This window comes from Eleutherodactylus coqui, chromosome 11 (assembly GCF_035609145.1).
Source record: "Eleutherodactylus coqui strain aEleCoq1 chromosome 11, aEleCoq1.hap1, whole genome shotgun sequence".
In the NCBI taxonomy this organism is placed as follows: domain Eukaryota; kingdom Metazoa; phylum Chordata; class Amphibia; order Anura; family Eleutherodactylidae; genus Eleutherodactylus; species Eleutherodactylus coqui.
In genome coordinates this window covers 76,342,293-76,359,032 of record NC_089847.1, presented here as the reverse complement: position 1 = coordinate 76,359,032, position 16,740 = coordinate 76,342,293, and the positions used below count along the sequence as shown (strand labels likewise).

General features: G+C 45.0%; 1 protein-coding gene across 2 annotated transcripts in view; it reads left to right on the top strand.

Annotated features, from left to right (window-relative positions):
- NFATC3 (nuclear factor of activated T cells 3) overlaps positions 1-16,740 on the top strand; it is a 143,734-nt gene that overhangs the window by 17,994 nt on the left and 109,000 nt on the right. Inside the window, exons 2-3 of one of the 2 annotated variants that reach the window (XM_066582675.1) lie at positions 9,091-9,137; positions 12,934-14,047. In XM_066582675.1, the coding sequence (XP_066438772.1) occupies positions 9,131-9,137; positions 12,934-14,047 (1,121 nt within the window). In that variant the 5' untranslated portion in view covers positions 9,091-9,130. The remainder of the gene's footprint in view (positions 1-9,090; positions 9,138-12,933; positions 14,048-16,740) is intronic. The other variant, XM_066582674.1, reaches the window with a different exon arrangement.

Below are 16,740 nucleotides of genomic sequence, written 5' to 3'. Positions count from 1 at the left end.
CTTGGATCATGTGCCGTTCCCTTTCTTCTCCAAACTTTTTTCTTCCCATCATTCTGGTACAGGTTGATCTTTGTCTCATCTGTCCATAGAATACTTTTCCAGAACTGGGCTGGCTTCTTGAGGTGTTTTTCGGCAAATTTAACTCTGGCCTGTCTATTTTTGGAATTGATGAATGGTTTGCATCTAGATGTGAACCCTTTGTATTTACTTTCATGAAGTCTTCTCTTTACTGTTGACTTAGAGACAGATACACCTACTTCCCTGAGAGTGTTCTGGACTTCAGTTGATGTTGTGAACGGGTTCTTCTTCACCAAAGAAAGTATGCGGCGATCATCCACCCCCGTTGTCTTCCGTGGACGCCCAGGCCTTTTTGAGTTCCCAAGCTCACCAGTGAATTTCTTTTTTCTCAGAATGTACCCGACTGTTGATTTTGCTACTCCAAGCATGTCTGCTATCTCTCTGATGGATTTTTTCTTTTTTTTCAGCCTCAGGATGTTCTGCTTCACCTCAGTTGAGAGTTCCTTTGACCGCATGTTGTCTGATCACAGCAACAGCTTCCAAATCCAAAACCACACACCTGGAATCAACCCCAGACCTTTTAACTACTTAATTGATTACAGGTTAACGAGGGAGACGCCTTCTGAGTTAATTGCAGCCCTTAGAGTCCATTGTCCAATTACTTTTGGTCCCTTGAAAAAGAGGAGGCTATGCATTACAGAGCTATGATTCCTAAACCCTTTCTCCGATTTGGATGTGGAAACTCTCATATTGCAGCTGGGAGTGTGCACTTTCAGCCCATATTATATATATAATTGTATTTCTGAACATGTTTTTGTAAACAGCTAAAATAACAAAACTTGTGTCACTGTCCAAATATTTCTGGCCCTAACTGTATATTTTTGAAAGGCCAGATACCGGGCATAAGTGTACAGCATGAAACACAGAGATCCAATGACATGGAAAGGCGTTTGCTGCTTACGGAGCAGGCACTCACCAGGGGGCAGATGTGGGGTGGATTGTAGTATGGGAGTGCAGGATAGGGTAGCTGGGTGACAGGAGGAGGGGTAGAGGGAAGACTGCCAGGGAGGCTAGTCCTGAACAGTTTGCAGGGGAATAGGAGAGCAGTGCAGACTAGACAGATGCTGGTAGTTGGGGGACTCCTTTATTATGAAGACAGGGAAATCTGTCACAAAAAACAGGATCCTCAAATAGTGCATTGTCTTCCTCGCCCTTGAGTTAGACACATCACGGATCGGGTTGACAGATTACTGGGAGGGGCTGGTGAGGATCCAGCGGTCATTGTACACGTTGGCTCCAATGACTACGTTAGAAGTAGGTGGAAGGTCCTTAAAAATTAGGATGTAAAGGCAAGGACCTCCAAAGTAGTTTCTGAAATACTACCTGTACCGCATGCCACACCAGAAAGGCAGCAGGAGCTTAGTGACTCTAGAGTTGGTGTAGGAAGGAGGGGCTGACTTTAATATCGGCTACAGGCTCTACCGTAGGGACGGACTGCATCTCAATGGGGAGGGTGCAGCTGTGCTGGGGTAGAAGGTTGGAAGAGTTTTTAAACTGGGGAGGGAAGGACAACCAGAGCGGGAGAGGGGAAGAAAGTATAGATAATGACCTGGGATTGGTAATGAAACCCCCCCTCCAAATACCCATATTGGAAACTACACCCCTTAAGTAGGGCTGGGCAATTGATTGATTGAATTAATTTGATTCGCCATTTCAATACTTTTCAATTTTGATCAAAATTGTAGAATCTAATTTTAGCCCTTCCCCCAACAGCGGTACTCCCCATCACACGGGGAGAGGATGCTCCAGGAAGAAATGTTGAGCTGCAGAGCCAAGCTGCTGGCACATAGCTGCTAGTTTGTTAGGTTGGTAAGTGCAGCAGTGAAAGGGTTAGTTGTTACCTGGAGGAAAGCTCCGCCAGTCCCATGTGTACACAGGCATGACAGCAGCAGATGAGCTGCCATGTGTTTCCTGCTTATTGAAAAGCTGTGGCTGTGTAAAGGTTATCGGCAGTGTTTGATCTATGCACACAGGAGGTTGTACAGTCTGTAGTGAGGTCAGCGCCCAGGTCTGTACTACACCCCTGACCTCCACGAACCAGTCTGTGCCATGAGGTATGCTGCTGGGCGTGTTGGTACGATTCCACGTGCGCTGTACCATCTCCCGTGTTGTCACTTGCACGACTTGTGTGAAATCCGAGTGCAAGAAAAATCGCACATACATGCCAAAACAATAGTATAGTCCTGGAAAAAGCCTTTAAAAGAGCCAATAATTAGCTGGAAAAAACTAGCAAATGCTCGGCTGTCAGCTGATTGTCTTATTTATGCTAGCATTAAGAATGCTTGCCGGTTGGGTACATTCCTCCCCATGTGAACTGGAAGATGTGCAGTTGACCAACGATGGCTCGGGCTGAACTATGGTAGTAACGATCATTCGTCCCCATACTGCAGATCACGCCTGTTTAAATATCTTTTAAAAAAAAACACTAATCTTAAAGATTTATCAAATTACCATAATACAGAAGACCTCTTCTGGTGTAAACTTCAGACTCGTTAATAACAAACATATGTTGCTTATAATTATGCAGATTAAGGGTAGAGTGAAAAGAAAAAAACATAGCAAAAGAGCAAGTTCTAGAAAAATCTTCTCTTGAGTCCTGGACAATCTTGCAATTGGACTGTAATATAAAACAACCTGAAAACTGACGGCCTGGCCAGGGTCTAACTGATGTGAGGGAAAAGAAAGAAAGGTTTCCCACAAGCGCATATCAGCCACCGTTTTCATGGCCGGCTGATATACGCTATATTGGGAGAGGAAAATTTTGGTGAAGAGGTGCACAAATCAAACGTTTGTGAGCCCGGCGCAAATGCGCTGAGCTCACCAGGCCATTGCCCATTTTCCCCTTCCTCCCCATCGCAGGCTTGCCTCTTGTTCCTCCCCGCTTGTTCTGTGCAATGGGAGGGAGGGAGACAGGAGCGGAGCTAAGTGCTGGTCCGCCCCGCCTACTCCCATTGATGGCTATGGTCAATTTGCGGGGAGAGGGCTGGCGCTTAGCTCTGCCCATGTCCCGTCCCTTGTCCATAGCTATTAATGGGAGGGGGAGGGCCCTACTGTCACTTAGCTCCACCCCCTCCCATTGCACAGAACGAACAGGGAGGGGTGAGCCTGCATGGGGGGGGGGGGAGGAGAAAAGAGGAAGTTTAACAGCCACGCTGCTAAACTCCTTCCCACCTAAGGCCGCTGCCATGGGCTCCAATAGTTCCAGGACCATGTTTTGGACGCTAGATTGGAATCCAATGCATCAGATCACAGTGCATATCGGCCGGCCTTGAAAATGGACGGCCGATATGCACTCGTGGGAATGAGCCCTAAGGGGAAAGGAAGAGGAGGGGAGGGGGGGGGGTTGGGGTGCATGAGAAAAGAGAGTGTTTCCCATGGGGTGGATGCCACCAGAGCAGCTTCGGACTGTAAGGTGGAGTTGTTAGAAATGTTTTTATTACTGTTGTTGTCACAAGGAGACTAGGGATCTGGTGCCTTATTGGGGGGATAGTGTATTCTAGCCATGGGGACCATATTGTCAGGAATTTCACATGTCTAACGAAAAACTGACTTCTATTTTAGCAGATAATTATGTACCAATCCATGTTTCGTCTAACCTAAATCCGAGGAAGCTTATCGCCACGAACGGACAATATCGTGTTTTTCGTGGCCAAGAAAAAGGAAATTGGTTTCCTAGAGTCGGGGGGGGGGGGGGGGGGGGGGTGGAATTATTAATGTGCTTGTTCAATAGAGCTTCCCGAGGGTGTTTGCATAGATTATGGCCCATGACTGAGTTTATTAGGGAGTACACTTGGATCCATAACCTCTTAATGCGGGGGCAGGACCACCAAATGTGGAGTGTATCTCCCGGCGCCAAGCATCTGTGGAAACCATTGGGAGAGTGTTCAGGTACTGCGTGGGCTATTTGGTTGTGGGTTTAAGTACCAGCGGACTTAGGCTGGGGTCACACAGGGCGGATTTGCCGCGGATTGCCGTTGCATATCCGCACTGCGGCAAAACCGCTGCGTTTGCAGTGCAATGCAGCACAAATGAGATTTGCCAAAAAGCTGTTCTCACAGGACGGATGTTTTCCGCACAGCCGCAGTGCGGAAATGCAACTGCGTTGCGGTTGTAAAAGATGCAGCATGTTCATTATTTGGTCGTTTCCGCAGCGCTTTTTTTGTCCATAGACCTCTATGGACGCAGCCAAAACCGCACCAAATGCGCAACAAAAGTAAAAAAGCGCTGCGGAAAAAAAAAACGCTTGCAGATTTTTCCGCATGAAAATCCGCAAGCCCAAATTAACCTTTGAAGCGGTTTTGCCGCAGAAGCAGTTCTTCTGCGTCAAAACCGCAACGGAAAAACCGCAACAAATCCGCCCTGTGTGACCCTAGCCTAAAATTTTAAATTACGTTTCTAACAATGTATTTCTGGCACTATTAGTAGACTCCCATGTTTGAGTCCAGTCCTGTTCATAAAGAGTTTCGCCTAGATCCCTTTTCGTGTGACATAAGATAACTGTGTACGGTAGGAGGAATGCACCAGTCCGGAGTAAATTTTTTTGAAGTGAGGCCTCTTGCGTGTGGGCAGGGAGCGGCAGGGGAGAGCGGGGAGGAATGGAGGAGAGATCTCTCTCTCTCTCATGCTGTGACCTCCCACCCCACCCTTCCCCTTGCCGTCTCAGGGTCTTTGCACCTAAAACTGCGATCCAGGGCTACAAGCCGTGGAAGCAGCTCATCACACACTGTGGTGCAGTCTGATGCTGCGCGGCTGTCTTCATAACCAGGCTTGTCCTGGTGTCCTGCACTTGGAGTACTTGCAGCACAGCGTGAGAAGTCGGGTTATGTAGAGAGCAGCACAGTCAGCCTGAACTCGAGTGAGTGATGAGCTGCTTGTAGCCAGAGTTTTGGCATCTGGATGTTTAACAAGAGGGAACATAATTACCCAGACAGGGCCACAAAAGAAGATGCTATTAGGGCTCCTACCATTTTTCTTTTTTTTTTGTGCAATGTGTTTTTAACATTAGAATATCCCATTGACAATCGTGTTAAAAAGACGCAGGTGGGTAAGAGCCCTCACCTAGACACAGCCCAGACACTAAGGCCAGGAGCATACTACCGTATTTCAGCCTGCGATTTGTATCTGTAATGTGGAAGTGCATCCTGGCCTGACTGCGGGTCTCCTGATCCAAACTCTGAGCATCCTAGGAATGTAGAACGCTTGGAGTTCAGATCAGGAGACCCGCGAGTTCATAACACCAAAGTATCTTGCTTCAAAAAATAGAAACCCGGATCTGTTAAACTGATGTAAATGTATACACCTCTACAGTGTCTGATCAGAACGGAAAATAGTAGGGCAACTCGTTTTGGTTTATATTGGCATTTAAGTCGCTGAAGAAGCAAAAAGCTACTTGGGGATCATAATCCGTAGCAAAGTGTTTATTAATTGCGTTATTGCTTGTTGACCTTTTGAACGCGGCAACAGTTATAACATTGAACAGTTTTTATTTGTTGACATGGAGATATTTGAGCTTTGTCCCCTTCTCCTGACTGTAAGTTCGATGTCTTGTATTTTTATAAATTATTTTTGATACCCATTTAACGATTTTTTTTGAACCCAAAATATAAATGTACCTTTTTTTTAAATTAAAGTAATATTTCAGCCATGTCCTAATTTTGTAATGGAGTAGATGCATTGATCACCGAACGCACTCTTGTCTTTGTTTGTGTATATAACTGATCAGCCATAACATTACAGGGAACCAATAGCTGCACTACAATTGTGACGTATTTAGCTCACCCACTCTGCTTTTATCAAGGATTTTAAAAGCATACCTCAATGTCTGGACAATTTTCCATGCCGCATGTAAATGAAGCAAAGTGGTCCGGTGGGCGGGCCGAACCGTCTCTGCTTGGGTTCACCAAAGTTCGCCCCTCTGACGTGGATGACGTCTGAAGTATCTCAACTGACACAGATAAGCTCCTCGATTCTCCCCACAAATAGGACAGTCTATCTGCGCATGCGCCAGTGTATGGCGCAGGCAAGAGACCTCGGTGATACGTGGAGGAGGTCTACCACACCAGACAGGGCTGGAGGGCAAACCTTTGTGATTGGTGGGGGACTCCACTGGCGAGGCATTTATCAGCTATAGGTAATGAAGGATTATTCACAGCAACAAGCTAGTGATGCCAAATGTAAAATTAACACGTTTGTAATGTATATTCCATATTGTAGTGATGGATAGTTGTCCCCATGTGCCTCCTTTGTTAATCTAGTTGTATTTAAGCAGTATTGCCATCTCACCCAGTGATGGCCATGATGGAAATACTCCGCTGTACGAGGTAGTGCGGACTTATAGAGACAGGCTATCTTGCACTCCCATCAAGGTGAGTGGGCGTTATGGAAACCGTATAGCACAGCAAACTCCGCTTGTTCCATAGCTCGAGTTAAGGAACTACGTAGTTTGTTTCCCTTGTATGGGAATTACAGCAAAAAGTGTAGCGCAGTCATCTCAGCTGTTACTTGTGAAGGCCACCACATACAGTTTATTCAGTGGTGGACCAGGGCTCTGACCCAGAGATAGACTACCACCTACTTGTCTCCATTTCGGCAATACAAGTGATTCTGTTGAGGTGGTTTTCTGGGGTTCAGGCAAACCCCAATGAAAACTGTATACCAGATGTAAATGACCCAGCACATTTCACTGATGCTCGATCAGGTAGAGATCTGAGGACTTCGGAGGCCAAGTCAACACCTTGTTCCCTAAACTATTCCCGAGTAATTCTTGCGGTGTGGCAGGGAACGTCATCCCGCTGAAAGGGGACACTGCCATTAGGAAATACTGTCGCTATGAAGGGCTGGATTTGGGTTGCTGTAATGTTTAGATATGTGATATGTAAAAGTAACACCCACCTGCTAGGTTTCTCAGCATATTGCCCGACCACCCCGCTGTCTCCTAGAGAACTAAAGTGGATATCCAGCACAATCTGGGCAAAAATAGTTTTTATTCAAGGAGTTTAAAACATGTTAACAAACGATGAATGTAGCAGGCTTACACGGTACTGAGGCATTATGTCTCCACTGGATGTATGGGTGGAGACATGGGTTGACTTAAGTTAGAGTATGCCCAGGTGATGGCCACATCTGCGGATTGGCTGTGCACGTCCCCAGCCATGTACCGCCCATCCCCCTGACAAGCTGACACATCTCCCGGCTGAGTGGCATGCTCCAGGTTTGCAGGAGCATGGAGCCACTTCTCCTGACTCCGCAGTCACTCTGCTCCCTGGTGACCTGGAATGATAGATGGATGGATCCACAAGAGCCAATCGGCAGCTAGGGGCGTGACCAGGGAGTTGCCTCCACCGAAGGCCGGTCATCCTCTAGCTCCTGGTGTAGACATAATGCACCAGTACTGGCTTACACATTTCAAGCAGCAACCCCACTCTAAGGAGGGAAGGGAGGGTGGGGGGGGGGGGGTGCTTGCAAGAAAAATCGCAGCATGCTCTGTTTTGCTGCAATCAATGGAGGTGTCTGACCTGCAGCCCATACGCAATTAACATTGTGGATACCGGCGTCATCACTTAGTGGAAATCCAAACAAAAAGTGCATTGCGCATGGCCGCCTGCAAATCTAGGCGGCCATATTCAGTTTGGGATTCTGCCATATGCATGTTGACCGGCTGGGCTCACAGACAGAATCTGCTGTGGGCCTACTGCATGCGGAATCTAATCGGGTCGTGTGAGCCCGTCCTTGGTCATAGCATACCTACTCATTAACCACATCAAAAGCAGCTTGGGTCAAATAATACACAGAGCACATAATCCACCAATGATAGCGTGCCAAAAAGAAGAAAAAGTGACTATAATTACCGTAGCTTTGGGCCCAATATAGATACCAGCACATTACTAAATATAGGTTAGGTCATGTGTCAACCTGAGACCTGAAGGAAAATGCATATTAAAATTCAGGAATCCAGGCAGCCCCTCGATTCAAGGGGTGACTCCTCTTAAAGGACTATTGAATTTTTCGATGCCAGAAATATAGACTTAGTGTCTCTAATCCACCCAAAAATGGCGCAATTGCATTTTTATTTTTCATTTCTCCACACTTAAAAAATGTTTCAAGGAAGCTTTTACCGTACATTATACGGTACCGTTTAAAAATACAACTTGTCCCTCAAAAAAGCCAGCCCTCATTTGGCTATGTTTATGGGAAAATAAAAGATGAAAAAACGAAAATTAAAAAAAAAAAGATACATTTCCTGTTCTGAAGGGGTTACAGTTGTGACTAAAGATATATAAAACTTTGGGGACCCCTGCTTTACATTGTGTAAAGGGGCATGCTTATTTGACAAGGTACATGGATACAGTTGCTTATTCAGGCCTCATTATATTTCCCGTGGGTAACGTGTGGTGAATGAAGGCAATGAAGTTCTATGGCCTTTCATTCTTCCATTCACACCTGCGCAGGAGCTCTGAGGGAACATCTGTATAAAATGTAGGACAAATAAATCGCAGCATGCTCTATTTTTCCATATTTTATACGCCGTCCCTCTGCAATGTCTGCAAATGGACAGCCTTTATTGCAGAGCAGGGAACTTGGGGGGTAGAAGTCACACTGCGCACGTCCGTGATGTCAGATTCCTGGGCATGCCCAGTGCCAATCGCAGCCCGTACGCGATCTCTGCCGGCAGGGCGAATGGCCTGCGATGAGTACAACGCTGTGAGATACTCGCAGTGTTCGCATACGGCCGTGTGAATGAGCTCTTATTCATGCATTTCCAGGAGGAATAACACAGGAACAGCACAACACCTTGTTTTAGGAGCAGAGGTGCAGAAAGGGCGCATTATTTCATAGGAAACAAAGTATTTTCTAAAAGTTGTGTTCTTTCCGATGTAAATTCCTGTGTATTTCGTTGCAATGTCATAGGCTCTTTCTAAATGTACGTTGCTTTTGGTTGTACAACCACTTTAGGTTGTAGATCTTAGTTTTCATTAAGAGAAAACAAAAAATTCAATTTTTGCATTTCTGCAGTTTGACAGATTTGTGAAGACATGTTCGCGTAGACCTAGGCATGTGTGGTATGTATGAACCCGAAACAACCTGAATTTACTTAATGTGAATGTATATTGAGGGTCTGCTAGGGAATGACTTTATATTGGCAAATTGGTGTTTGCATGTCATTTTTGCTTCAAATAACTAGCACAAAGTTGCATGAAGGCTGTTGTGTGAATTGAGCTGCATTTTGTTGCTGTCACAATCTTCTTGCACTCCTGAGAGCAGCACAAGGTAGTGACAGTCACACCAATAACAGTGGCATGTCTGCTGTGTGCATCTGTGCAGTAGTTTTGGAGAAACTTGAGATTTATCAGTAGCAGCACAAGCATAGAGGACTACTTTAAGTAGTCCTCAATATTCATGCAGCTAGCCACGCCCACCCTGCCCTCCAGCATGGGCTTGACTACTGTCTGCATATTGGCTGGATGGCGGGGTGGGTGTGGCTAGCTGCAGCTCATGAACATACAGGACTAGAACTTTAACTGGGTGCTACTAATGCAGTTTCTACAAAACTACTGCAGATGCACAGCAGCCATATCTCTGTAATCGGTGTGACGGGCACTACTGTAGGCTGCGCTCGGTGGTGATAGGTTCAGTTTAATGGAAGCGATGTCTTGTGGCTGTCTTTCTGAGCAGCAGCTCTTGCTGATGCATGGTGTATATAGTATATAAGCTTCATACCATCATCCATGACGGCTCCATTATAATATGTGAGGCTATTCTTTTGTATATACAGGTTTTCGTGGCCTGCCCGGAAAAATAAATTGCTGCGTGCCCTGCTCTCACCTGTCTTCACGCACCACAATAAGACCTGCAATTTCCAGCATCAGTGCGGACGGATCATACCGTGCAGGCGGGCGTCGTGTGCTGGCCAATGTTGGATGCCCCTGGGTCTTTCGGGCTCTACTCGCAATATGGCCACATGAAAAAAAATTTTTAGTTCTCGATTTATGGTTTCCATGCAAAATCTTCAGCCTTTCCCCTACATGTACACTTGGCCTGGGGCTGAATTCTGCAGATCGGCAGTGGCAAGCCTGCCTCAAAAACCACCCCATTTGGTGCATCTGTCAGTAGCGGCCTGCTGATTATATAAGTGGCGCAGAGGTGTTCAAGGTACCAGGATGGTTTGCTGTCAGTACAGCCTTGAGCCCCTCCCCCACTGCTAGTTTTGCTAGGAAGTTCACTGCGGAGGGGGCTAATTATTTTTATTTCAGCAGTAACAGATTGAAAAGCTGAGTGATTTCCAGCCCGGTAGCAGAAGCATTCCGTTCAGGAATCTCTGGTCTAGATGATAAGCCTTTAAGATGGAAGGCAACAATGCCATAGCGTTGCTCAACTAAAAGAAACGTAAACTTTTTTTTGCTCAGAAGTGACTTGTGCGCAGTGTACTGCAAAATGATCAGTGTTCTAGCTGAGGCCCACTTACACGGAGCAATGAATGCTCAAAAATCGCTAAAAAGCGATTGTTTGAGCGATCATCGTTGTGTCTAAACGCGCAGCCATTGTGCACTGCTAGCTGATCCTTAAATTCGAGCCAACCTAAAAATCGTTGTTCAGCCTTATCAGCAGTTCTCCACGGGGCGTGCTGATAGCATTGTTTCCCGCTGGAGAGCAAAGGAACTGAAAGCGGATAAGAGCCCTCGGGCTATTAACTGCTTTCAGCTAAGGCTTCATTTTTTACACTAAATTGCTATTAAGTAGCTGAGTAGCTACTTAATAGTTTATGCAAAATGATCGCTCAAAGCCGTCACTCAAACTGTCGTTTTGAGCGATCATCGCTCTGTGTAAATGGGCCTTAAGGGGGGGGCCTACTGTGGTGAAAGGAACACTGTGATTGGCTGCCATGACTGCAGAAAGACAAAACCTTTAGACTTTTAGAGAAACAATAGTATCAGCTGTGAACTGATGAGGCTGATCATTGTCTTTCAGAACGCTGAAAGACAACGATCAGCGATTCGTTAACGACAACTGCACGATGTCAGTGCAGTTAGACACAACCATTACCGCTCAAAAGACGGCTTTTGATCAAATTTTTGAGAGGTAATTGTTCTGTCTAAATGGGCCTTTATCCTTTCCTAAAATGTGGGAATTACAGATAAAACTGTAGCGTTATTTTGTTCCCCAGAGTCTCCCATCCCAAAATGGCATCTTTTATAATGCGCTGTGCAAACTGCTGTTAAACGGTCAGACAGGCAGTGCATCTCTGGTTGGTGAACATGTCCAGCCCAGGGAGCTGGGAGCACCATGCCTTCCTGACTGCGCCGCCTTGTCTGGTGCTATCTGGAACATTATCAGCATGTTCATGGGAGATGGACCTGCCATCGGGCAAGTTACCATGCAGGAAGTGCAGAAGAGAAGATGTCTTTAGGATTGGACTCTAGGGAAGAAAATAAAGGTACAGTTTCATCTACAAGTCCCACATCTTGTATGATGGGACTTGTTTTATGCGCTCTTGTACATGTGTCGCCTTCAATAGTGCTGTCTGCATCATTACTCCCTCTTCATGTAATTGTATTCCTTTTAGAGGTAAAGAAACGACAAAATATTTCCATGCGCATGTTACTCTAGTTGGGCAATGTCTTGTACTGTGAAGATGCAATTTTTAGGAATGCAACCATGCTGGGTTTTCTTGTTGGTTTTTAATTTTTTTTATTTTACAATATTTTAAAATATTTTTTGCTTCAAACTTTGCATTCTAGCAATCCCCACCTCTCCCAATATTGCATTTTGTAGATGTGAAGGGTGTGTGATCTTGCACACTTTGGCCTTCTGTGTTTATTTTGGTTTCTTTCATTATGTATGTCTCACGGACACGCGTTTCTGACTAGTTTGGCTCATACTTTCAGGCACGCATGTGATTTGAAGTCTAAGGTGCTGAGTGGCATTTTAAGAATATGCTAGTGGTCTACTTTCAGAAAAATGAGTGAGCAGTTAACATAGTTACAGCAATAAGGAATGTTCCAAAAGTAATCCTATTTAGCGGGCCATGAATGTGTCCTGTGTGCTTGCCTGACACACGAGGTCTACTGTACTGCATGAGTATTTTACCTATAGACCTCACGTAAAGAAAAACCGCACTGCACATGTAAAAGCACCATTAACAGTCTAATTTATTTTACGTATTGGCTATTTGCATGGTTATTAGTGTCCTTTTGATTGCAGTTAGAGGGGTATTCCAGGCGCAGACTAACATTTTAAAATGTCATGCACATTATCACAATGCGGCATTCTGTAATAGGTTCACCGCACCTGGTCTAGCTACTTTCTTTATTTTCAATCTGTCACATGACCCTCCACTTCCTGTGACATTTTGTCCTCACTTACCACATCCTCCCTGTGCATAGCCTCCAACATCCTGTGAGCAGTGTATGATGGGAGGACAGGAGTGGGAGCACTGTGCTGTATGGCTCATGTGCAGTCCAGAGTGCTGGATGGTCCGGTCTGTCTGCTTCAGCAGCATTCTTTGGTACTCGGGGAGGTTGATGCTAGTAAGTTGCAGGAGCTGTGGGCGGAGCTATAGTGCTGGCTGGTAGACCAGCTCTATGCATGCTGGGAGTTATAGGTAAGTTGGTTCTGTTCACTGCGGACGTGATGCATGTAAACACAGCAGCTGCGTTGGGTGCAGAGCGGCAGATAGAAGGTACAGGTTGCCGCTATTTAGTTGTACCTCCTAAATTGTAATTGTAGCTTTTTCAGAATTTCCTCTTTTGTGCCTGGAAAACCCCTTTTAAAACTTGTTCCAAAATGCGGCTACGTTAAAGTTTTTTTTAGTTTGAAGTGGATAATGTGATAACGTTTTGACCTTTTCCCTATTTTTAGATCTTCAGCCTGATGACAGTGCATCGTTTTTTATCTTCAATGTAGACCAACCTTTATCAGCAGTCAACCAGCCCATTACCTTTTCTCAACATGGACCTCAACATCACTGTTCCAATCGGTCTCCTTCTTCCCGCTTACAGGGTTATAAAATCTATGGCACAGATGAAATGCAGGGTTCTAAGCACAGTCAGACTGCAGGTCCAAAGCCATTTGAATGTCCCAGTATTCAGATCACATCAATATCTCCTAACTGCCAGCAAGGTTCTGAAACCACAGAGGAACTCCACAACGACTGCTCAGAAAATGACTACAATGAAAGACCGTCCCGTGACCAACTCTACCTCCATCTTGAGCCATCTTATAGGGAGCCGTCTTTAAGTCCTAGCCCTGGGAGTAGCATTTCTTCGAGGAGCTGGTTCTCAGATGCCTCATCTTGTGAATCTATTTCACACATCTATGATGATGTTGATTCGGAGCTCAATGAGGCTGCTGCGCGATTCACTTTGGGATCGCCATTGGCATCACCTAGCTGTTCTCCTAGAGGGTTTCCAGGGGATGAAACATGGCAGCACTTAGGATATGGTCCATCTCTGTCACCCAGGCAGTCCCCATGCCACTCCCCTAGAACTAGTATTACTGATGAGAATTGGCTAAGCCCACGACCTACATCTAAGCCTTCATCCAGGCCTACTTCTCCTTGTGGCAAAAGACGACACTCCAGTGCAGATATCTGCTATCCAAGTCCTGCTTCCCCTCATCACTCCCCTACACCATCTCCCAGTCACTCACCCAGGGGAAGTGTCACGGAAGATACGTGGATCAGTTTGTCATACACTTCTGTTCCTAGTGCTTCTCCGACCCAGTGCTTCCAGGAGACTGCAGTACCCCTTAAAACAAGAAAAACCTCTGAAGACCAAAGTGCCACATTACTAGGAAAAGTTGATCTTTGTTCGGAGGATCAAGGTAATTTATCTCCAACCCGTGATACACCCAACGAGGATAATTCAGGTTCTCCACATCTACTCAAGAAGGACTCCTCCAATGAGCAGTTTTTGTCTGTCCCATCACATTTTACATGGAATAAACCAAAGTCTGGTCATACCCCTATATTTCGGTGAGTACAAATAAATATTGGAGCCTTGACCCTGTTAGAGCCAGCCTATTTTGAGTCCTTTGAACACTTTTTTTTTTCTTAATGCTTCATTCCAAGAGCCTTCTAACTTTTATTTTTATGTTGATGTAATTACATGAGGGCTTCTTTGGAGGGGATTTTTTTGTTTTTTTTTTCTTTGCACTTTGTTTTATAAAATAAAGCCAGTTTCTAAGGATGTTTGTTTGAATATTTAAAAAAAATATATATATATTTTTACTTTTTTTTTTTTTTTTTTTTTTTAACTTTTAGTCCAACTATATTTCACAGTGCAATTGTTTGATCGCTTCTGTAGGGTCGTCCAGCCTTTCGGTGTCTCTAGGCCAGAGAAGTTGTCTTGGGACGCTCATTAAATACACAAATTCTAAAGAAAGTTGATTTTAAAAAAAATAAATAAAACTTCATGCATAATTTTCATTGTAATTGGGATTCAGCCAAAAAAAGTCCTCACATAATCCTAATTATGCAGTGGCCCGTTGACAGTCTTTAAAATTGTCAAGCAGATCCCAAGTTTGCATTCATTAATATAGAAAATATGCTTATCTAAGTTATTCCATCATTGATGTTTTGTTTTTTTTTAATTATAAAAAAAGTAAAGAGTGCAACATAAAAACTAATCCTCCAGAGAACCCCTGCCACCACCAGATCATATGGACTCCAGATTAGAAACAGTGCCTGCTTCTGTATGCAAGCCTGGACACAGAAACCTATCTAGGCTCACATGCAGTTTGCAGCCACGGGCCGGTTTCTGACACTAGGGCAGGGAGATGATGTCAGCTGGCCACCGTGAGACCAGTCTCTTGTCCTCGCCTCGATACTGGATAGGAGCAGTCAGGACTCTGGAAGGCAGGAAGGAGAATCATCGCTGCAGGCTGCCTGCTGCCCCCAGAGTGACTTAGTCATACAGGCACAGAGATGCAAATGCCACCCTGCCTCCAGCAAGAGATTGCTCTGATTGGCTGAGCCTGTTGGGTGTCGTCAGGCTCAGCCAATCACAGCCAGCGCTGGATGCACAAAGCGCTAAACACTGTAGAAAAACGTCAGCGTGGGGGAGGTCTTATAGTCTGAAAACTACTGTATATACCGGTATCGTTCTCTCTAAGGCCCCCTGCACACGGGCGGAAATTCCACGGCAGGATTTCCCACAGTATTTCCGCCCATGGAAGCTGCCATAAGATTGCGTTAGAAAACGCAATCCTAGGCAGATGGCTGCGATTTGTCCCCGTGAAATCACACGTGGAAAACAAATCACGGCATGCTCTATTTCTGTGTGGGGCTCTGCGAGCCCCGCACAGAAATGTCTATCGCTGGCTCCGCTCTGCGCATGCGCTGGCTGTCCGGCAGCCGAAACGTCAGAGCCGGAGCTGCAGGAGAGGCGAGTGCCGCGCTGGTCCCTGCAGGGGTTTGGGTTGGGTCCCGCTGCGAGAATCCAACCAGGCCGTCTGCAGGCGGCCTAAATCTACTTTGATTTATTGCAACTCTGTGCAGGTACTAATCATCTGAAATTCACATGAAGATTCCTCACAATTCTGTGGACTCATTGGTCAGTCAGCAAGTTTAGAAGGGGGTTCATGACCTTAATGAAGGGCATTAATTATTAATTGTTAAGCTCAGCAAATTCTGTCCAACAGCAGATTTATCACCCAATTCATGACATGAAGCATATTTAGGCGCATGTAGTGATATTTAATAGCACTAACATGGTGATCAGTATACAGTTGGCAACCATCAAGATTTTCTTTTTTCCCCCTCAAACTGCAAAGATCGCCTTCCTGAAATTTTGTGTTAAGAACGTTCATTGTATGGGGCATATATATTATTTTCTTTCAGCTTTCTTATTGGAGTGGCTAAATTTTTTGTCCTAAGTTTACTTATATTGAATTTACAGTGTTAGGAAAAATGTTATAAATCTACATATTGTGAAGAGAATGACGCATTGAACATCTTCCTACGCCTGATAGTTTCCGAATTATGAGATTCTATGTAATGCTCAAAAAAATTGACCCGATTGGTATAAAAATTTAGGTTTCTGTAAACCTTCTAGTGATGAACACCTGTGTAAAGTTTTGTAAAAATTGAGGATGGTCGGGTGTTGGTGTTACCCCTTGAGTTTTTTTTTGTCCAGGGATAAACAATCAGTAATAAACGGACAGGCAATAAATTAATCCTTTGCAATCCCATTTGTATTCCTAGGGGGCTTACTCTTTTTCTGCGGTTATACAACGGCCTATCTGCTGGCTAAAGCCAGTACTGCATGAAGTGACATGTTGGATAGGCTCCGACAGCAGAGAGGCTGGCAATATTATAGCAAGAGAACCCTGACGCGGACGTTTTTCAACATCGGAGTTGTACAGCCTTAAATCATAATGTCTTAAGGCATCAGACAGTGGATTGGAAAGGGTTAACTATATGATCATGGCGGGCCTGTAAGCCTTTGATTGGCCCTCAGCTACCATGGCAACACCCCTCTATAGACAGTAGCGTGTAAGGGGTTAAACAGCCCTCCTGCATTGGAGGTTTCTGACCATTGCAGCAGGATTTCAGGTGTATTTTATGTTGTGATGTGGAAGGGGTTTAAGGAGTGCTTCTTTTTTTTTTTTTTTTATTTTAAAATTCTAATTTTGTCTTTGTTACTCAGCAGATGTAATATCCTGTAT